This window comes from Herpailurus yagouaroundi, unplaced genomic scaffold (assembly GCF_014898765.1).
Source record: "Herpailurus yagouaroundi ecotype Mexico unplaced genomic scaffold, PumYag 191, whole genome shotgun sequence".
NCBI classification, from domain to species: domain Eukaryota; kingdom Metazoa; phylum Chordata; class Mammalia; order Carnivora; family Felidae; genus Herpailurus; species Herpailurus yagouaroundi.
In genome coordinates this window covers 3,149,463-3,172,313 of record NW_024412422.1, presented here as the reverse complement: position 1 = coordinate 3,172,313, position 22,851 = coordinate 3,149,463, and the positions used below count along the sequence as shown (strand labels likewise).

Below are 22,851 nucleotides of genomic sequence, written 5' to 3'. Positions count from 1 at the left end.
CGCGCGGCCCAGGAGGCGTGAGGGACCCGCCTGAACAAGTATCACCTGGGGGTCAGAGCCTGCGTGGCTGGTGACCGTCTCTGGGGTCTGGAAGACGTCCCATGCCATCTCGTTGCTTCACTTGTGAAGTTGGGGCCGGGGCTGGGGGATGACGAGGGGCACGGGGCAATATTTAAAGTTCCCTGTGTTTGCTCCCAGCCAGTCCAAGTTCAGATTTCTTGAAGCCATTGGGCGCCCTGGCTTAGGGTCACTTCAGAGCTGCCTCATCATAAGCACAATGACCCAAGAAGGGAAGGAACAGTCTGTCTCTTAATGAGGTGTGATTTCCAAACAGCCCGGGGCCTCGGGAACTTGCCCAACGCCGTGTAGACATTACATCTGTTCATTGCATCTTGTCGGAGGATTGGCTTCACGATGATGGCGTTTGGAAGAGAGCGTGGACACTGGGAGGCCAAGGGCCCCCGGCCCACCGACGACTACCTCCTGCCCATCCTCTCTCTCCCCACTGCCTTCCCGGAGGTCTCAGGGGGCGCAGGAGCTGGGAACCACGGCGGGCGCGTGTGGATGGATGTCGAGGGAACTGGAGGCCAAGAGTATTTTCTCTGCCATGTTGGGTCGTTTTCAAAAACTATTTGCAAAGCTGATGTATAGGCCAAGGAAATGTTTAGATTAATCTGCTGAAGAATCAATATTTGTGGTCAAAACCCCAAGCCTCTCTCAAAACCCTGATCCTGAGGCCTTATTTGAGTCAGATAGACCTAGTTCCCAATGCTGGCCCTGGCAGGGACCGGCTGGACGCCCTCAGGGAAGTTACTTAACCTCTCTGAGCTTCAGATACCTCATATGTAAAAGGGAAGTAATAACTGGGAAGTCAAGGCTGCTGGGAGGAGTAAGTTTAGCATAGGGAGCACTAAATAAATGTCGGCTACCGTTACAGTCTAGAATATTCTCAATAGATACATTAGCCATTGAAAACAAACAACAACAAGACAGAGCTTCCGGGGCCAGACGGAGCTGGCTTCACATCTTACCTCTGCCTCTTGCCGGCTGTGTGTCAGTGGGCGAGTTACTCCCCACCCTCCCTGAGCCTCAGCTTTGCCATCTGTAAATGGGACAAGGACACTGTGGCACAGGGAGGCGTCAGTCCCAGGTGAGAAAAGACAGCATGGCCGCGCCAGGAGGGGCTCCGCGCCTGCCGTCCCCACGGCCCGCATCTTCAGAGCACGGTCACCACTCTCTCCACCCCTTCCCCCAGGCCCCACATGTCCTGCCCTCACGGAGCCCGCAGGGCTCCTCAGGACCTGTTCTCTGTCTTCCCACCTGATCTGAAAGCCAAGTGCGTGGTCCCGGCAGTTCGCGAGTGCCTGTGTCACCTTCCTCTCCCAGGTAACCTGTGCATCTCCACTTGCCCTCACCCGGAGGAATGATGCGGGCGGGCGGCGGGATTTCTGGCTGGCCAGTGACACAGGCATGTGGGGCGAGGCAGCGATTTGCGTCACACTGGGTTGGCCCTGACCTCTGCTGCTCAGGCCGGGAATACGCCCCGTGGCGTGTTTGTGATTCCAGGGGAGCACGGAATAGGTAGCTTAATCCCTCTGTCTTATGCTGATCCCGGTTCATGGCAGCGCTTTTAAGAATGCTCCCTTTTTTGCTTTGGGTCAGCCAAGGCAGGTCTCCCAAGAAGCATGGGATGCTGGTCCCTGGCCCGCCCGGTCAGCCACGCCCCTCGGAGGACGGAGTTCTGAGCCCTGGACTCCCAGCTCAAAGCACTGGTCAGCCCCGTGTAAACTCTAGCAGGCGTTGGTGGGTGCTGAAGGGGGTTTCTGCGGTGGTCTTTGGAAGGCATAGCTCTGGACCTCCGAGGCCGGAGTGCCTGTCCACCGGGGGTTCCCGGATGAGGCTCAGAGCATGCTGGTCTCCTTCTCGTTGATGGATGACATCTTGGTAAAGCTCCTGTGGCTGGGGTAGGAGGAGTGGCCTGTGTCCTCGCTCAGCGCGTTAACCAGGCGGGAGAAGAGGGCCACCTTGAACTTCTTGAAGTCCTGGCCCACGAAGACGTACAGGATGGGGTTCATGCAGCTGTTGGCAATGGCAATGGCGGTGGCCAGGGGCAAACCCAGGCTGAAGACGGAGCCCGGCACGGTGGCGTGGCGGAGCTCCAGCAGGTAGAGGGTGTGGTAGGGACACCAGCAGAGGAAGAAGGTGGTGATGATGGTCACGATGATCTTGAAGGGTTTCTTGGTCTTGGCCAGGCGGTTGCGTCGAAGCTTGCAGACGATGGTGAAGTAGCAGGCCGTGATGATGAGCACGGGGACCAGGAAGCCACAGAGGAAGCGGGTGACCGTCACCACCGTGTGGCGGCTGAGGCCCGCGGGGTCCAGCCCGGAGCGAGCGAGCCACGGGGCGGAGCCGGCCGCAGACAGGCTGAAGTTGTTAAAGCAGGACGTTTTCCCATGCACGTGGGCCGTGTCCCGGAAGACGAGGGACGGAGAGCTCAGGAAGAAAGCCAGGACCCAGATAACCACGCAGGCCACGCAGGCCAGCCTCACGCCGCGGTGGTTCTGGGACCAGACGGGAAGGAGCACGGAGATGCAGCGGTCGAAGCTGATGACGGTCAGCAGGAAGACGCTGGTGTACATGTTGTGGATGAGCAGGAAGTTGCTGATCTTGCACATGGCCGTCCCGAAGACCCAGTGGTAGTCCATGGCGGTGTAGGCAATGTGGATCGGGAGGAAGACGTTGAACAGGAAGTCTGCCACGGCCAGGTTGAGGAACCAGACGGTGTTCACCGTCTTCTTCATCTTGAAGGTGGCGATGACGATCACCAGCCCGTTGCCCAGGATCCCGAGGAAGCAGACAATGCTGTAGACCGCCACCAGGAAGATCCTGGTCACCTTGCCTTCCAGGGGAGAAGACTCCTCCAAAACCACGATGGGTTCAAAATCATCCGAGTACTCCTCGTCATAGGAGAAGGAGGTGTTGTAATCCTTGTCCCCCATTCTCTGTGAGCAGAGACAGGAGTCGTTAGGGGAACTGGCTCTAAGAGGTTGACCAACACCAGCAAGACCGACAGTGTCCTGCCTGACACTGAGCCGGGCCGGCGTAGTATCTTGACTGCTTAACTACTTGCTTCACCACAAAGCCCATGGTACAGATGGGAAAACGGAGGTCTAAGGAGCTGAAGTCACTTACCCAAGGTCATACAGCTGAGAAGAGGCGGGGCCACGAGTCAGACCCCAGCTTCAGGGTCTATCCTCCTGACAACCATGGTCGCTGCCTCTCGGGGACCCTCCCCTTCCCCTTACAGTCCACTGAGGGAGAGAACATTCATCAAGCTCCTCAAATCATGGCAGAACTGCAATGATGCTAAGGGCCATGAAGGAGGGGTGAAAAACGCTGTGGACGTGGCTCCAGCCATGTTTCCACACCCCAGGAGACAGCTGTGCTGGCATCCTCCAGTGCCCCTACCTCGTCACGGGTCCCCCACGGGTGCCCTCTGGACATTCGTTCAGACCGCAAAAGTCCCTCACCGTTCACTGTTAGGGTGTCCAAAGCTCTCCAGTGGGGTCCTTGGCCAATCGGTCCCAGGGCACAGCTAGGAACACCTGCAGAAAAGATGAGGAGGCAGTGGTTGGACCCAGGTCCAAGAGCCAGGGGTTGGGTGCACTCAGAGCCACAGATACAATCTATTGTCATTACTCCCAGTTTACAGAGGAGAAAGCAGAGGTTGGAGGCTGGAAGGTGACAGAGCCCCGTGAACCCAGATTAACGGCTGGACCCTTCATCCCAACCCCCACCTCCTCCCCACCCAAGCACATCCACAGATGAGACTCTGAGTCAGGGGTGGGTGCAGGGAAGGCACAGGGGAGAGCATGTGGATGGTTCGATGCAAATCTTCTGCCAGGGCAGACCCAGAACACTCGAGGCACCCAGAAGACAGAAAAGGAACGGTCCTGAGCACCCACGATGCGCCAAGAACTATGATTCCCTTAGTTTGTCTTTCCAGGGGCTCTTTGAGGCAGGTGTTGTGATTCTTGTTGGGGATCTGGGAAACTGAGGCCCAGAGAGAGAAGCGTCCTGCTCACTTGGCATTCCCTGGGCCCTGTGGGTGTCGCGGATCACACACAGACCTGCTGTCACAACAGCCCGGTGAGGAGACAGACACAAATGCATTCACCGAGCACCTACCATACTTCCCATAACAACGCTGTTGGGTATTTTCCCAACCTAAGGAAGAACAGACTGAGAGTCTGGGGAGTTTGCAAGTTTGGGAGGTCTTGGAGGTGGTCTCACGGGCATGGTTCAAACCCAGCTTTGGCCACCTACCAGCTCTGTGGCTTTGGATACACAACTTCTCCTCTCGGAGCCTCAGTTTCGTCATCAACAGAATGGGAATACTCACTACCAAACAGAATGGGTGTAAAAATTACAGGCATCAGAAATACGGCACATTGCTTCAGTGCTGGCACATGATCAAAAAATATTAGTGATTCAGTTAGGGCCTGGGGTAGACCGCGGGATTGGAACCCAGGGCTCCGACAGCCCAGAGCCCATGCACTTTCCACCACCCAGGCTCTCCCCATCCTGACGAATGGGAACCAAACCAGAAGCTCAGCCGGTGAGACTGCCAATCGATGCTTTGTTATAAATAACGCTGACCTTCCACCATATAAATGCATTACTGGTCCTTAATGGGTTTGAGGTGGTATTTTATGGCAGAAAAGTCATCTTTTGCTTTTATTAAATAAAAGCCACTTGGAAAATCCCATTGAGGGCCCTGGGCTCAAGGGATTCAGAATTAAAGCACCATCCTGCTTGGGTGTCATGCCATACTGCAGGCTGGGAGAATATTCCAGAGGTGCCCAGTGAGGGGTCCCGGGGGGCTTCCTGTGACCCTGGAATGCAAACAGAAGGTGGGCCGAATACGGCTCCCCCCGCCCCCCACAACTGGGGGGAATGTGACTGGTGCTCGTGATAACAATGGAGGCCAGGGACCGTGCTGAGCATTTACTGTGGATGCCCTTGCTTTGGCCCCATGACGGGCACCGACAAGGCTGAGGGAGATGAGAACGCTCGCCCAAGACATCCATCCAGGCAGGGGGTGGGGGAATCAGAATTTGAACGAGGTCTGCAGAACCACGGCGGTCGCCATGCCTACACGCTGCCCCGGAAATCACGGTCTGATGACAGCCACCAAGCGTGTCCTCGAGGAAGAAATGACCATGTCCACATTCCCTGTGCCGGGGACAAGGAAATGGCTTCCCCAGGATCCCGCCCCACAGGACCTCACGGCCAATCACAGGGCACAAGACAGAGGTGAGCTGGGGCAAGGCCAGGAAGCCCGAAGAAGCCTGGAGGGGGTGCTCCCCAGCCTGGGCACCAGTCCTGTGCTTCTCAGGGCAGGCGGGATCTGAGCTGAGTTTTCAAGGACAGCTAGGAGTTCAGAGAATGAGGGAACGTGCCAGGCCGTCTCTGCACCCCCTCCCCCGCTGCCAACAGGGGAGGCGTCTGAGCCCCAAGAGGAGGGTGGAGAGCACTTTGCATCGCGTCTCCAGAAAGGCACTGGACACAGATAACGTCATGTCTGACTCTCCGGCCGGGCTGGAGCGGCTCGGGGTCACAGGCCATGTCTCACCGTCTCCGGGCAGGGACGGGGGTTGGCCGGGCCCAAAGCAGCACAGAGTGGTGCTGACAACCTCTGGGCCTGTCTGTCCATCCGCCCCCTCAGTCTACTAGGAATTGAGTTCATCAGTGTCCCCCGTTGACGTGTGCCCTCCCCCTGAGTCCTCCTGGAGGAGTGTTTCATCACAGGTCCACCCTCGGCCCATCCGGACACACACCCTTCCCGCCCTGAGCCCGTTTCTGTGCCAGCCCAGGCCGTACAGCAGAGGAGCCAAGGACACAGACTCTGGGGCCTGGCCAGGCCGCCAGCTCCTCGATCCTGGGTCTGCACGAACTTCCTGTGACCACCGGCAAGTCAGCTATCGGCTCTGCGCCTCAGTTGTCTTATCTGTAAAATGGGCCGGATCATGCGATGGTGGTGAAGTTTCAATGTCGCATGTAAAGTTCTTAGAACAGGGTAAACACGTTGTTGTTGTTGTTGTTGTTGTTGTTGTTGTTATTGTTATTCTGTCCCAGGCTTCCACTCTCTCCTAAAATGGCCTTTGCCTGGAAAGGTAGAAGGGGGCCGGGAAGGCCATAGGACCCATAGGTCCCCCCACTGGCCTCCCCAGTCCTGGGTTCAAGGGCGGGTCAAGGGAGACACAGGCGAAGATTTTGTTTCTCTTCAATCTCTCAAATAGGGGTAAGAAAGCCCCCCTCATGTTGTTGGGAGGGTCACATGTAGTGACCATGAACCCTTGGCCAACTGTAAATTCTAAAGAGCCATGAAATTCTAGCTATTTGTAGTCCTTAGACAATCAGGAAGCTTCTGAGAAAAAGTGTGTGTAACTATATATCCACGATAGGCGTATACGCATAACCAACATTTATTTGAACGCTCAGCATGTGTGAAACGTGCTTGGCGAGGCATGCTCCCTACAGCCCTGAAAGGGTAGCTCTGACTTACAGGTGCAAAAACTGAGGTTCGGAGAGGTGAAGCAACCTGCCCAAGGCCACACAGCTGGGAAGTTGGACCTCCAAGGATCCCAAGTGAGAAGTGTCTTGGGCTCCCCCTGTTTCCCCGGGGGATTAGCAGTCCCCAGTCCTGCCACTTACGACTCCCAGCTCTCTAAGCCTTAGCTCTGAATCCTAAGAGTTCAGACCTTCATTACATTCTTTTTTTTTTTTATATGTTTATTTATTTTTTGAGAGAGGGAGACAGAGCATGAGTGGGTGAGGGGCAGAGAGAGAGGGAGACACAGGATCCGAAGCAGGCTCCTGGCTCCGAGCTGTCAGCACAGAGCCCGACGCGGGGCTCGAACTCACAGACGGCGAGATCATGACCTGAGCTGAAGTTGGACGCTCAACCGACCGAGCCACCCAGGTGCCCCATGTTCTTGACCCTCCTATGGAGCTGCCTTCCCGGAGCGACCTTCCCAGGCTTCCCTTCTCCTTTCCTTCAAGGCCCCTAGAAGGGGCTCCACATGAAAATCACATCTGCAATGCTGTGTATATCCTGGTCCATGACACTGCCCACTGCCTCCCTCGGGTGCCCCTTATGAAGCCCCCTGCTTGGTGAGAAATGCCCAGGAGAATTCAAGGTAAGGAACAACATTGTTTCCCCTAGGAAACAATGGGCTGGGCTGTTTCCTCATTCTAGGTCATCCAGGTTCTACAACTGATCATGTTTCCCTTTTCGATGTGGCCACAAGGAAGCTCAGAGTCACATTCGCAGGTCAGAGGCAGCAACCGTATTAACCCAGCTGGTCTGGCTTCTACGTTGGTTTGGTTACTCTTCATGCCTACATCTAGTTACACTTTCTATTGGTTTTAGTCCGCGGTGATAAGTAATAGTTGACTGGGTACCTGGAACAGCCCGGAACACTGTATAAATACTTTCATTGTATCAGCTCACACAACCCCCCAGGTCCCCAGAAGTGGTGCTGCTGTCACTCCCAATGTAAGGGTGAGGAAGTGAGGCTATTGTCCCACAGTCAGCGGGTGGCCAGCTCACATTGCTCAGACTTTGAGCCCTGCTCTTAACCGCTTTGCTTTCCAGAAGGTGGAGCTCATCTCTCCGTGTCTGCACCACCCCTCCTCCTGCCCCCCCAGGACACCTACTCACTGCTCCCCTTGTCCTAGCCCCTCCAGGGATCTACCTCCCTGCCCTTCTTTTCAGGACATCTGGTTGAGGTCTGGGGCACATGGTTCATCACAGCCCAGGCAGGCAGGTGAGCCTGTGGCCAGTCTGTCCCCCTTCCTGCCCTCAGCTCCCCCAGAGAGCCCAGGAAGCCCAGGGAGCAAACGAACTCCCCTGGCTGGCTCCCAGATTCAGCCTGTGACCCTGAACTTACACCCATTTAGAATAAGGCCTGGAGTTGAGCTGTTCTGAGGCCCCTGGGACAGACTCCCCAGGTCATCGAGACAGTGTCCTGCCTCCAGGCCCCCTCCTCCCTAGCATCCCTGCCTGGACATCTACGGGACACGTATGAAGCAAAGGACGCCTTTGTTTCTCTTTATGGCCTTAGCGCACCTTCCCAGCAGTCCTGAGAAGTGGGCAGGGCAGGTATTATCATCCCCATTTTGTAGGTCCCGAAATGGAGGCTCAGAGAGGAGAAGCAAGTTGTTCAGGTGTGACCTTGGACGTCTCAGCCTCCAGAATTGTGAGGACAGATGTCTGTTGCTTAAGCCCCAGAGTCTCCGGCATTCTGTTACAGCAGCCGAACGGGGACCAAGGCCTCCGGGCCCCATTGCAATCCCAGTGCGATGGGGCTGGTCCGAGGACCTACCCCCAGGCTCTCGTGAGGCTTGAGGAGGCGGTGTTTGTTCCAGGGGCCTTGGCGGCACTGCCTGGGGCATGGAAAGTTCACCACGGATCATTAAGCACTTCCAGTGACTGGACAGCGGGCCACACACATCTTACCCACCTCTTACACGACAGCCTTCCGGGGCCGGGACACGATTGCACCCATTTTCAGATGGGGACGCTGAGGCACAGGGAGGCGAAGTAATGTGCGTGAAGCATTTTACATCCCTGTAGCGCATAAGGCCACTCTTGTCCTTGTCGTTGTTGTTATTGTTTGGGGAGGGCGGGGTGTACGTAATCCGTGTCCACCAGTTTTCTATCAGTATCTGGTTCTGACCCCACTGCTCCCTTCATCTGCGCTCTGGCCAGCTCCCAGGCCTCTCCCTCTGATGCTGACCGTGTCCCACCTGCTGCCCCCAGCACCCCCCAAAAGCCTGCTGGATAACACACACTCCTCCTTCACCAGTCCCCGGCTCAGTGCCCGGTGCACAGTAAGTGCTCAGCAAGCACGTGTGGCATTAACTGCTGACATCGTGATTTACTGGACACTTCTATGTGGTGGGTGCCAAGCCCATTAGAAGTGTTGTCACAGACGACTTGCAAGGGGCGAGGTGTCGTCCTCCCCCGAGGCTTTGGAAACATGGAGCCTGACGCCTACTGTATCAGTCAGCCCGCGTCGCTGTCACCGGGGACCACAGGCCGGGCAGTTTAAACAACAGACATTGATTTCCTCATGGCTCTGGAGGTTGTAAGCCCAGGATCAAGATGCTGGCAGGCTTCCTCTGAGGGTCGCTCTCCTTGGCTCCTACACAGCCGTCTTCTCCCCGTGTCCTACGTGGTCTTGCCTCCGTGTGTGCCTGTGTCCTGATCTCTTCTTACAAGGAGCCCCGTCATGATGGGTCAGGGCGCACCCAGATGGCTTCATTTTACCCTAACCGCCTCTTTACAGGCCATATCCCTGAAAATACAGTCATATTCGGAGGTGCCGGGGGCTTGGGGTTAGATTCGTTCAACGTATGAATCTGGGGGGATGCGATTCAATCTCTAACACCCACATGCTGCCATCATTGGTATGACCCAACACCGCTATTTACGGTTCCTCCAGATGGCTCACTCTGGGCTTGGGGGAGTCTTACCCCCCAGCTCTCTACCCCATGGCCTCACCCGTGCTGGGACCAGGCCCTATCCTTACGATGGGTTACTCGGGCACACCCGCACACACGCACGCACGCCCCGCCTCCAGTGGAGGAAGATATTTACTATCTCCACACCCATCAAGGGAGTGCCATCTGCAATGTACGAGAAATGTACAAGAAATGTACAATGTACAAGACAGACCTTCAAATCCAAACAGGCAGCAACCCCAACAGAACAACCTGAAACCATATGAACAGGTAATTTATAGGAGGGAAACCTCCAAACATGGGCATGTGACAAATTCATGCTCCAAGACTTGCCAATGACAACCGCGGCTGGATGAGACTTGGTGCCTACCGGGCTGTGGCAAGAATACAGCGCTGGCACGGCTACCCCTCAGGCTGGCAGGATGGGGGCACGGGCTCTCAGGCCACCCTGCGGGTACCCGTGAACCCCTGGGCACCCTCCAGCCCCGGAAGGCACCAAGCACCAGGGCACTCGTGTGTACCGTTTGCGGGGACATGCCTCAGCTTGGGCTCTCCAGAAGCAAACTCCAATGCGGATCCCTGCAAAAGTGATTTATTAAGGAAGTGTTCCGGGAAAAAATCCATACGGGAGTGGAGAAATCGGATCAGGAAGGGGAGGAGGCTAGTCAAGGGTGCAGAAGGTGCCCTTGGCCCTTGCTTGTGCTCTGGGAACAATGGAGGTCGTGATCCAGGAGGCCGAGCATTTGTATCCCTCCACCCTGCCCACGTGCATTCCCAGGCACTCCCAGCCCCGGAGGTCCGGAGGTCGATCCTCTAACAAAAGCCAAAGGTGCCGGCCCACAGGGGCAGGAGAACTCGGGGAGATTGTGTGCGCTAAAACAGTCGAGGATCTGGGGTCTAAGGAGGCACACGCATGCGTCTGCTGACGGCTGGAAGCTGGAGACCCCTGAAGGTCCACTGTGGGAGACGGGACCAGGGAATGCTGTAAGCTTCTAGAAGTGACAGATCATGCACGGTACACACGGCATTGGCATTCGGAGCATCTTAAAACCACCTAACCATAGTAGCACTTAAGGGCATCGAAAACACGCACGCACACAAAACGGGAACAAACATCTGGCAAGAACACCACCGGATAACAAGCTGCACACTGAACGGATTACGATAGCCCCGTGGGAGCAGGGGTGGGAGGGAGAAGTATAGAGAACGGGGCTAAACGGAAATGAATGCCAGGAAGAAAGGGAGGTCAAGTGCGGGGGGGCTTCGAGTGGCCAGTGGTGCAAATGAGAATGGACAGAGGGGTGTCATTATGTGAGCCCTCTTTCCTCTCCTGAGGTCCAGAAAAACCAAGAGCAAACAAACAGACACTCCAAATCCCTGCCTGGTGCTCATGCTCCGACGGTGTTCAGCCCACGCCTGGATCCCTGATGAAGCCACACTCGGCCTGCCAGCCTTGGCCCTGCCCAGGGGACTTCGGTGTCCCCCCCACCCCCACCCCCCCACCGAAGCCTCTTTTCAGACTGGGAATGAACTTGGCTGAGCCAGTGGAAGCACTGGCCCAGTTAAGCAGGCCCTGTGGCACCCAAGGCCTCCGACCTCCTCGGCAAGCCCAGCCTTGGCCCAGGACAGGTCGGGGCTCAAGTTCACAAAGGGTTTCTCCTGCCATCGAGAGCAAAACCCTCAGGTGGATGTCATTTGCTTAATTTTTATTAAGCAAACAGATGGCCCTCACTACAGGCTAGGCACTGTTCTAAGCACTATTACAGATGAGGAAACTGAGGCCCAGAGAAGGTAAGTAATGTGCCCACAGGTAGGTCAGCCAGGCAGGTCAAATGAGTCATTCTGGACGGAGGAGGAAGCTCCAAGCAGGCAGGTGCCATGCGGGGCTTCAAACTCAGAGCCTGCTGAACTGCCCAACCCACTCTCTTTCCTTGTCTACCACCTGGCCTCCTCGGAACATTCTGGAATTCTCTGGTCTTTGCTCCCCGGGAACCTCCCGAGAGCCCCCACAAGATTTATCTGGCGGGGTTCACGGCGTGCATTTTGTAGATGGGGCCAGATGAGTTTCCAGGTTCCCTGTGACTTTTCTGTGGGGCCCCTCTGTGTCCAGTCAATGGCCCGATTGGGACAGTGTCACGACCCCAGTGCCATGGGGAAAGTCTCCCGGAGATGGGAGCTCATCCATCCATCCTGTGAGGGAGTGCAGAGCCTGCCGCTCCCTGGCCCTGGCTGGGAGGCTGGGGTGCACCACCTGGACCTCCCCCTGTCCCGCTCTGCAAGGGTGGCTGTCCTCCATCCTGCTTTATCAAGGGGACATCTGAGGCCAGAGGGGGCGGGGGCGGGCTTGCTTGCCTGAAGCCACACAGCTGGTTAGTGGCAGTGCAGGGATTTGAATGCGGTCCGTATGAGTCCGAGGCCCCACCTTCTCCAGCTGCTCTCCGCTGGCCCGTGTCCCCGTGGGCTCAGGGGACGGCAGGGCTGAGGGGCATCTGGGCGGCAGCTGTGTGCCTTTCGCTTCCTGTCTGGGTCTCTGTTGTGGGCCCCTTTGCTAAACGAGGGCCGCAAGTCTGCGAAGGACTCGGCTCCCTTTCTGTCTGTCGTCTGTCGGGGACTCTCTCTGCTGGCTTCTTCCTCGGCCTCTCTTTCTCCCTGTCCGTGTGTGTAGCAGGGCCCACGGGTGGGGGAGCCCATCAGGGAAACAGGAAGCTCCTTCCTTTGTGTTCGGCCTGGCCCTTGCCCTCCCCACGGCCTGCTCCCAAGGTCCAGATGGGCAGCCGCGGATGTCTCTCCTCTGGCTCTCTCCAAACTCTCCCCCAGAGGGCATCCCATTTTGTGGCCGGGGAAACTGAGCTCCAGACAGAGCAAGTGACCCTCCCGAAGCCACGGAGGAGAGGGGCTCCGTCTGTCTCGTGTGTGGCGTAGCCCCAGGGCCTAGGACTCTGCCTGGCACGTCACCCACCTTAGGGCTCCGCCCTCTGTATCTTCCCTGCACAGATTTGCCAGTGAAGGCTCACTCAGAGAGGTGAAGTGGCCAGGCCAGGCTCCCACAGACCTTAAGCGTTAGCCTAGGATTTGAACCAAGGACGCTCTGCCCCCCAAAGTTGCTATTTCTGGTTGCCCCAGATCATAGCCTCGGCCACTCTTCCTCCACACATGTGCCTCCCCAGCCTTATCCTCACCTCCTGGCCCAGACGGCCTCTGCAGGTTCTGAGGTCTTTGCTGTCAGAGTTTCCGGTTGCTCCCACCTACCAGTCCCCCACCCTTCCGGGCAGAGAGACCGGGCAGATGGCTGTGAGAGACACATTAGGGGTTTCAATTGCTGCATCCCCAGCTCCGAGGACTCAGGAACCTCGAAACCACCACCACCGCAGATACTCCAGCCACGGGCTGGCAGCCAGCCCCCGGACAGAATTAGCTCGGTGTTGGGAGAGAGTTTCCTCCCTGGTCCCACGCCCACACTTGGAAGCTCACACTGAGTCACTGCAGTGAAGCTAGAAAGTGCTGGCCGCCTAACAGCCTGTCCCATTTTCTTGTGGTTTGGATGGGGCCATGTTTGAGCTTAGGGCTCCGTAGGCGTGGGCAAGAGCCGGGAGCCTATAACCCTGGACCCGGACAACCCACTTGCTCAGAGACCAGAGGCCCCAGGAAACCTCCAACAGCAGACGAGTGCACAGAAGCAGGAGACCCCCCCCCCCCAATATCCATTCTACTGCCTGGTCTCCCCTCCCCCGCATTAGAACACCACTCCTTCCTCCCGGGTGTGCTCTCTGTTCCCAGATCCACTCCCCGCAGCTCTGTGTCCTACAGGCGGACCCACAGGATTGACATCACAAGGCTCTTTGAGAGCCCGACCGGGGGGACAGGGCAGGACGAGAGGGAGGTCAGGCTCCCTCCCGGCAGAGTCTCCTGAGTCGGTCACAGCCATGCCACCTGGATCGAAGTACAGACCCCTCCTCTGGCCCCCAGCCTGGGGCACCAAGGTCTCCATGCAGGGCTGGCCCTGGGCTGCTGGAGAGAGAGAGAGACAGAGAGAGAGAGTACATCCCCTATACTGTCCACCCCTTTCTGAGCCCTCCGAGCCTAGGCTGTCCTGTCTCCCTGTTTGAGCCGGTCATCGGTTTCTGGCCACGACCCTAACCACACTCCCTACCCTCTACGCCCACATCTGTCAGATCCTGCCCGTTTCGTCCATCAACAGCTCCCAGACCTGCCCGCCACTTCTGCCCACCCGGAGGGTGGTGACAGGCCCCCAACCAGCCGCTCGTTTCCATTCGGATTTCATTTCCCACCTGGTAGCCGGAGAGATCTCTTCAAAGCGCAAACCACATTGCAACGCTCTCTGCTTACGAGCCCTCCTTAGAAGCAGCACCAGCTCCTTACCGAAGTCCGCAAGGCCCCTGCCTCCGCTACGACGGAGCCCAGGATGGATCCCGGCCCCAAAGGAGACCCTGCCTTGGCCGCAGGCTCCAGGGCCCAGGTAGAGTGTGGACACTTCCTTGCAAACCCGGCCCCCCTATCTGATGGCAGACCCAGCAGTCATTCCCAGCCACCTAGACCCCTAGCAAGAGAGTTTGGGCGGACGTCTCTCCTTCCAGGCTGAGAAGCCACTCTGGTTCCAACAGTGGGTCTGACGCACAAACACTGCGTGTCTTTGCAACTACTCAGCTTGTATCCAAAGCCGCCAGGCAGATAGCTTGCGCCTCTTCCCATAAACACGGCCCCAGCCCCTGGAGGTGACCTGTAAACAAATTCCCCCATGCTTATATCCCCCCTAGACTACGAGGCCCAGCACCCGACTCGCCTAATCCCCTAAAACCAGCCTTGTGTCCGCTCACGCAAGCAATCCCCGAGCTTATCCGGAAGGCACTGGGCGCGATGACATGAGCTGCTCAGGATGTGGTCTGAGCCGGCTGCCAACGGGGTCGCCGTCCCCCCCGGCCAGGTGCCGCCCAGGGCATGTGCTCAGGGTCCTGCTCACAGCAGGGGCTCGGAGCCTAGACTCCGAGGCTCTCAGGGTTAAATGTTATTAAATATCATCATCCAAATAACGGTATTTTACTGAGCACGATGTGCGTCAGGACGCTGAGAAGCTCTTCGTGTACGTCCTTCACACGAACCCCATGCGACGGTGGGGTCATTATTACAGCCAATTTAGAGTTGAAGAAGCAGAGGCCTGGGGGGGGTGGAGTCTCACCCAAGGTCACATGGCCACTGAGAGGCAGAGGTCTTTATACTATACAGGGTCTACTTGACAAACGCCCTTAGGTAAATCCCTGACCTTCTGGGGGCCTGGGTTTCCCCGTCTATAAAACAAGGAGGTTGGAGTTGACGGTGTCGAAGGCTCCCTTCCAGCTTTAAAAAATGCCACGGTTGAGGGGCACCTGGGTGGCTCAGTCGGTGGAGCGTCCGACTTCGGCTCGGGTTGTGATCTCGCGTTTTGTGAGTTCGATCCCCGCGTCGGGCTCTGTGCTGACGGCTCAGAGCCTGGAGCCTGCTTCCACTTCTGTGTCTCCCTCTCTCTCTGCCCCTAACCCACTCGCATTCTGTCTCTCTCTCAAAAATAAATAAGCATTAAGAAAGATTTTTTTTTTTAAATGCCACGGTTGAATGGGCCAAGCGTCCGTCGATTGCTAGCCTCGTGGCACTAAAAAAGACAGTATGGCCCAGCTCCACGCTGTGTGACCCTGAGCAAATTGCTTTACCTCTCTGAGATGTTGTTGAGTTGCCTATGGAATGGCGATAATAAAATCCTCCTTTGAGAAAATCACGGAATCTGGATAAAGTGCTTTCTTGGGACCCCTTGCAGTTCTAAGATTTCTGGCCCAGTGGCTGAAGGCTGATTTATAAACCTCCCCTTCCTCACCCGGTCAGCAGGTCTGGGGTCCTTACTAACTATGACAAGGTTGTCTCGGGCTCATTCCCCTGCTCCAAGCTGCCCAGTGGCTAAGCCACCAGGTTCAAATGCCCTTCTTAGCTAAGCAACCATGAACAAACTCTCTCCTTTCCCAGACTCAGTGTTCCCCTCTGTAAAATGGGGCTGATATTATGACCTCCCTCCTAGAGTTACCATGAGCCTCTCAAGAAGCAATGATGTGGGTCCACAGAGTGCCCCACGCACAGCGGGTGCTCAGCAAACGTTTGTAGAGAAAAATCGGATGGAGATTTACTTGGGAGAACCAGCAGCAGCCCCGTCCCCCGCTGAGGAGAAAGCTGGGCTGAATGCACTTAGCAGATTCTGAACCAAAGCAGAGGGCCGGGCTTCCAGAAACCGACGGAACTCGAAGATGAGCCTGGAATGTGTCTGGAGGCAGCGGAGGGGATGGGAGCCAGGCCGCAGCCAGTGGTTCCTCTGAGCCTCCCCCTCCCAGACCAGACGCCGCCCTGGCCGGATGACGAAGTGTGGCCACTGACATCCCTGCCCTCAGCTCGGCCCCCTCTCCCTCCCCACATCCTCTGCGAGGGCCTCCGCGAAGCATTTTTCAACGTGGTTGAAACCCTCGGCTGAAACCGAGCTCTTGTGCCCGCTCTGTCCTCACAGAGGATCCCGGCGTAACCAGGAGCTGGCCTAGCAAAAGAGGCAGCCCCTCGTGGGGTCTCCCCCGATGCCAATTCCCCCTTATTCCCATTTGGCAGAGAAAACTCAAATTCAAACAAGTTTCATGATCCTTCCCCAGGTTGGCCCCCCCCCCCACCCCCGGGGGAGCAACGGGTAGAATGCGGCTTCTCTTCTGGTTCTTCCTGGAATCAGGTTCGGGAACCCCATCTCCAGCACTTGCAGGCTGTGTGACCTGGGATGGGTTACCTCACCTCCCTGGGCCTCGGGCTTCTCCTCCCTAGCGTCTACATCCAGGGGCCGCGACCATTCGGTGGAACCCTCGGCGGAGTGCCTGTCGCAATCACGATTACTGGGGAATGTCATAGGAAAGGACCTGGGAAGTGCGTCCCCACGGCTCCCTCAGCAGAGCTACTGTTGGAGGGTCCAAGGAGAAGCTGGCAGGGCACCGGCCTTCTCTGGAACCTCTCGGATTAGGGTCAGAAGTCGGGGCACGTTGGATACATCAGAGGCACCGGCAGGCTGCAGCCTCGGGTCCCAGGCCCCTTTCCAGCCTTCTGACGTCCTCCGTCGCGCTGAGGCTCTGGAACATCTGGCCAAGGACAGCCCTGCCCCGGCCCCGTTCACCCCAGGACACCTTGTTTCCGAGACTTCCTGCCTCTGGCCTGGAACGTTCTCCTCCGTGGCCCCGTCACGGGAGGAAGTGTGCTCAGCTGGGCCTGGGGCTCCAGGAGTGTGGTTTGGCACCTTCGCCTGGGAGAGGTCAGAGAACAGAGGCCCTATTGGAGGACGAGGGAGGGTGGGCCGGGGCCTCGCCCAGACAAGCTGACTCAAACCCTCCGGGAGGCTGAGAAACTTCCGGCAAGATGGCCTTGATATCGGGCTCATGGAAAGCTCCAGAGGCCAGGGATTCTTCCCTCCACGTCTCTGATCCTTGGGTCTCCTTTTCTCTATCCTTCCAAGAAATATTTATCAAACATCCATTAGGCTCCAGGCCTGGGTCTCGGTCCTGGGGATATAGCAGGGAACAGAGACACGGCACTTGCCTCAAGAGGCTGGCATCCTCGGAAGAGGAATGGGAGCAAACAGGTAAACAAGTAGGTGCCAAAGAAGGCAAATGCCTCTGGAGCCAGACTGCCTGGGTTTGGGTCCCTGCTCTGCCACCCACCCGCTGTGTGACCTTGGGGGAGTCATTACACCTCTCTGTGCTTCAGTGTCCCCAGCCGAGAAACAGCCCTGGTGAGTAGCACCTCCCTCACGGGGCGACTCTAAGGATTAAATGAGTTTACACTGGTAACGTTTTAGAAGCATGCCTGGTGCATTGGAAGCATCGTGTAAGTGCTGGAAAAAAATCAAATGATTACAGTGGCAGACGGTAGTAGGTGCTACAGAGAAAATATAAAGAGGAACAGGGCATGGGGGGCGGGGGAAGAGCATTATTTTAGGTGGAGTGCCCAGAGGAGGCGTCTCTGAGAAGGTGACCTCTGAGCAGAAACCAGAACATAGGAAGAGGGAGACGTGTGACTATCTGATTAAAGGCAGGAGGAACAGCAAGTGCAAAGGCCCTGAGGTAGGAGCACATTCGATGGGTTCAGGAAACAGCACAGACCTGTGCATTCAAGCATCTATTCAGATGGCTGCTAGTGGGCCACACTCCCCGCTAGAAGCTGTGGGCGTCAGATGGCCCAGTCTCTGCCGTCACGTAGGGGAGGTGGGTGCAGGGGCATGGTAGATGCTCTGAGATGTCACCGAAAGTCCAGGCTTGCAGCAATCTGGTCATACTGCATCACAGACAGGATGGGCTTCTCCGCAGTCTCCACCCCTCCCTTTTATAGTCTCTTGATCCCCACACTAGTCATTCTGTCTCCCTCCCGGCCCCGTTGGCCGCTGAGACTGTGACCCTGGTTCTGTACAAAGCAAAGGGAAGTTGGTTGGGGAAATCAGGGGAAACTTCTTGGTGGAGGTGGCATTGGGGCCGAGCCTCGGAGAGTGCAAAGCCTTTGCTATGGGGCGCCAGGGAGGCAGGAGGCATCCCCGAAGACAGATCCGTGCGTGAAGGCACAGAGGCTTCATCGGGCATGGTAAGTACGTGTGTGGAGAGTGGGATGGCAGGAGACCGGGCTGGGAGAAAGACCCTCGCAAGGCACTGACTTTATCGTGGAGGCAATAGGGAGCCACGGATGGCCTTTGAGCAGAGCGATGTCCATCATTCTGAAATGAGCCCAGCCCTAACCCACACCGCTGATATGGGGGCCATGCTGGAAGAGGGAAGACTGGAGACAGGAGGCCAGCAAGGGGCCCCGCGAGCTGAGCGAGGACCCTTCGGCCAGCTCTGGGTCCACCCAGAAGGGGCAGTCCTCGGAGGTTCCGGGAGTCGGGGCCCCCTCAGGGCGCCAAGGAGTCTGGCAATCCCCCCATTTTCTTGAGGAATATTTCCTCAGCCCACGTGGGCAGTGTTGCCTCAAGAGCTGTTTCCATGGTAACTGCCAAAGCTCTAAGGTCTTAGATGAACAGACGAGTGGGGACCACAGACACCCAGAGGAGGCTGCACGGGGGAAGCCAGGTCACGGAGAAAGGCCCACGCTGGCCAGTCTTAGGGGTCGAGACTCATCTTCTGCCCCCAGAGGCCCTGAAGCCCCAGATGAAAATTGGTTGCCATGACAATGCTGACTCCTCGTCTCTGGGTCTCACTGGCCTGGGGCCTTTCAACACGGGGGTGTGGGGAGAGTGGGGGAGAGAGCAAGGCAATGCCAACAGGCAGCCGGAACCAGCCGCTTCCAAAAGATGCGCATCCTGGGACAGGTGTGTGAAGCAGGTAAGTCTGAAGACGACCCTCCCCCCGCCAGGAGATAAGCACGGATGCAAATGAAGGAGCAGCCTCTGCGGGTCTGAACTTTGGATTCCAGAAGGGCATCCTCCGCGCCCCCAGAACCGGTGCCTGGTAAACCCTGCTGCCATGCCTTGAATTCCACCATTAAATCCACTTTCGACTCCCCTCCTCCAATGAACTGCAGTAAAGGAAGTAATGATGATAATGACCTGTTACGAACTGAAGGTCTGTGTCGTCCCCCCCGCCCGCCCCCGCCCAAGTTCATATGTGGAAAGCTCATCCCTAACGTGAGGGTGTTAGAAAGCGGGGCCTTTGCGAAGCAATTAGGTCACGAGGGTGGAGTCCCACGAACGGGGTGAGTGCCTTTATGAGAGACCCCACAGAGAGATCCCTGCCTCCACCATCTGAGGACACGGAGAGAAGATGTGAACCAGGAAGCAGGCCCTCTCCAGCCACCACATCTGCCGGCACCCTGATCTTGGACGTCTCGGCTTCCAGAACTGTGAGAAATCAATCGCCGTTTTGGTTATAGCAGCCAAGACGGGCCAAAACCATGACTAACACTTATTGGAAGTTTACAGTGCACCAGGCACTGTTCTAAATACTTTAGCTAATTTGCTAATATAGCATGATCTAGCTAATTAATCTAGACAGGAGCAACATTGGGTATTATTGATCCCATTTGAATATGGGTATTGTTAAGGTGAAGAAGTTGAAGCACAGAGAGGTCAAGCAATCTGCCTAAGGCCACACAGTGAGGAAGTGGCAGAACCAGGATTTGGGTGTAGGCATCCAGTCTGTTCCTCCTCGCTTACCTCTCTGGAGTTTCTTTCCAAAGCCCACGCTTGCTTCTGGCGTCACAAAGCATGCAGAGCTTAGCCCAGTGCGGGGCACCGAGCAGGGGCCTGGCGATGTCCCTTCCCTTCTCCTTCCAGGCGTATGGTCCCAGAAAGGAATCCAAATATAAGTCAAAATTGTGCACCCACCCCCACAACAGCAGAAATGCTGGCCTTCTCTCCAGAAGCACCCCTTCCTGGTAGCCGTGAGCAAACCCCAAGCTTTTGGTTAGCAGCCCCTGGAATCCAAAGACACCTTCTGCCCTTCCACGTGCTCCCAGACAGGGCCCATTCGTGCATCCATTTGGGGAGGGGCCTGTCCATTGCTTCTTTGTCAGAAGCCACTCCACCCGTCTCGTCAGGCTGCAGGGCTTGGAAGGAGATGACCCCACCCCCTGCTCTGAGCCTGGCCAATGAGAATATCCCACTCTGTGGGCCACCAATGACTGCTTCAGGAATGGGGCACAGGGCTCAGAGTGGGCCAATGAGAGTCTTCCCTGGGACTCTTGCCACCACCTGGGCAGATTCTAACAGAGAACGAGACCAACACAGAAGAAGGAGGACCTCAAAGATGCGGAAACACCAACCACACCCAAACCCTTGCTACACACAGGGGTTCCCTCAACCAATGGATTTCCTTTACTGCTTTAGCCAGTTGGGTTGGGATTCTGTCACCGGTGACACGCCGGCCTCACACGCAGCTGTTCCAGCTCCGGGATCCCGCAGTTGAGGAGGGACCTCCCTGCGAGAGTGCACAGCCCCCTAAAGGGGCGGCAGCTTGAGAGAGAGACTGAGGGCCTCGCAGACTTGTTTGCCTGACCCTACAATGTCCCTTGCCCTTGAGGGGCTCCCTCAGGTGCCATAACCTCTCCAGGGAAATCAGGAATGCCAAGGGAATCCCCAAATCAGAGAACTTGCCTTCACTTTGCAAACAACGCCAGCCCCTGAGCCGGGTGTCTGAGGCTCGGAGGAACCGGACGCCATCCCACCTTGAGGGCAGGTGGAAAGAACAGTCACGGAAACAGACGCATAAATCGGAGCTGACATTTACTGAGGGCAGAGGCTTCGGTCTGTTTGTTCACGGCTGTATCCCCGACCCCTTCAACAGCGTATACGACACCACGGCGCACACGCCATAAAATTCGTGACGTCCATTCCAGGGCTTGTCATGTGTGTGGCGCTTACACATCAACCGACTCGGTCTCCACATCAGTCCTGAAGTTACAACTATTCTTGGCGCCATTTACGGATGAAGAAAGAGAAGCTCGGTGAGGTTAAGTAACCTGCCGCAGGCTGCCCGGCCAGGAAGCTGCAGAAGTGGGTTTGAATGGGGTGTTCGCCCCTTGTGGGGCTGTGGCAGGAGCAGGGGAAGGGGGGGGGGAAGCAGTCTCAGCGGAAGGGGATATCCTGGAGGGGTTGGGGGACAGCAGGAACGAAGGCGCGGAGGTGGGACACAGCGAGAGGGGGAAAGGCAGCACAAAACAGGAGACCCGGTGGAGAACAGCCACAAAGAGAGGAAAAGAGGGCCCCGGCGTGTAAGCAATAGTATCTGTTCCCCTTGGCCAGCCTGGGTGATGTCAGCAACCTAGGGGCACTGACCCAGGACAGGGCTGCAGGGCCCAGGGCTACTGGGGTGGGGGGGGGGGGGAAGGAGGGGGGACTTCAGAGCCCAAGTCCTTCCAAACCAATCTGCTCCCGCGTGCTCCAGGAGCCCAGTGCCCCCCTAGCATGGTGTTCGAGACCTCTAGGCTCTGACTCTGGCCGATCCCCTCCGCCTGGGGCGCCCCTGTCTTGTTCCCTCAGCTCCTCCCAGCCTCACTGAGCACTCGGTGAGGATCCAGGCTGCCCTGTCCCCAGCAGTGACAACGAAAAGAAAGGACACTCGTGCTGGGACGGCCAGGCGTCTGGCTGGGCTTGGCCTTCCTCTTCTCCCCGTAGCCGGACAAAGCCCCCAGAGGAGAGGGATTATTCTCCCCACGCAATAGATGTCGAAACTAGACTCTGGAAGGAACAGGGTCGGGATGAGCAGCCACGCCTGGAGCTTGGTTCTGTTCTAACGGACCCCAGTGGCAATCCACAAGGCTGGTGAGAACGTCCCTCTGTCCCATCACGGTGCATCCAAGCCCCCGAGGGACTGATGGCCCTTCCACTGCAGGGCTGTGATGAGCCTTCGAGCCTCAGACTTGCCTCGTGTCTCACTAGCAAGCTTCTCCAGGGTGACTCAGAAGCCCTCACCTGTCTCTGGGTCTCTGGGTTCTGCCCTCGGCAGAGAGGGACAGAAAGTGAGAGGCTGGGGTGACGACATTAACCCCCACTTCTCAGGTGCCAACCTCTACTTAGAACAAGCCGTCAACAAGGCAGGCTTTTCATTCCCATTTTGCAGAAGTGGAAACTGAGGCTCAAAGAAGCAAGACCACTAGCCCCAGAACCCCACAGCTAGGAAGGGGCAGAGATGGGATTCGAGCTTGGGCTGCTCTGACACAGGAGCCGCATCTTCAGTCACGGTGACTGTCCCTGGCGTCCTGTGACTTGCCTGCTGGAGGTCCCTCTGGGCACAGGGCACTGTGTTCTTATGCCCGCTGACCCCAACTGTGCCCAGGGCTGGCAGGGTCACAGCGTCCCACACATCCACCGCCCCACCTCCGAGAGCCCTCAGTGACCTGACTCACCCACCTCGGACGGCACAGTTGCCACTCGCTGGGCTCCTGGGCAGGCGGGTGGACCCCGGAGAGATCCGGGAGCCCTGAGCCGCACAGCTGCACCCTGCCAGGCTGCCAGCCCTGGGCACGGGGGCCTCGGGGGCCCCTTGGAACCCCCTGGCTCCAACCCAGGCGGCTGACAAAAGGGCTGGCCGCTGCTGCTAGCAACCAGAATGGTGGAGTAGGAGACCCCACCCTGTTCCCAGACGCGGGGGGAGGAAGAACGGGCTGCCCTCCCCCTCAACCCTGTCACTGCGCGGTCACCTTTCCCAAGGCAGAGCTCCAGCCTTGCCCTACGGAAGGGTCCTGCTGGGAAAACTACCCCTCCACCCTCAACGGAAAAAACAGCTGGTTGAAGCCCAGAGGAAATTCCAGAATCTTAAAAGCCGTTGCTGGAGAGGC

General features: G+C 57.2%; 1 protein-coding gene across 6 annotated transcripts in view; it reads right to left on the bottom strand.

Annotated features, from left to right (window-relative positions):
- Nucleotides 1-201: 201 nt before the first annotated feature.
- Nucleotides 202-22,851, bottom strand: part of CMKLR1 (chemerin chemokine-like receptor 1) — a 47,310-nt gene continuing 24,660 nt past the window's right edge. For 3 of the 6 annotated variants that reach the window (XM_040443662.1, XM_040443666.1, XM_040443668.1), the window contains 3 exons: nucleotides 3,531-3,605; nucleotides 1,032-3,002; nucleotides 202-640 (listed from right to left, as the gene is read on the bottom strand). In XM_040443662.1, the coding sequence (XP_040299596.1) occupies nucleotides 1,902-2,999 (1,098 nt within the window). In that variant the 5' untranslated portion in view covers nucleotides 3,000-3,002; nucleotides 3,531-3,605 and the 3' untranslated portion in view covers nucleotides 202-640; nucleotides 1,032-1,901. Of the gene's footprint in view, nucleotides 641-1,031; nucleotides 3,003-3,530; nucleotides 3,606-16,338; nucleotides 16,780-22,419; nucleotides 22,446-22,851 lie in introns of those variants that run through there. The other 3 variants (XM_040443663.1, XM_040443667.1, XM_040443665.1) reach the window with 3 other exon arrangements.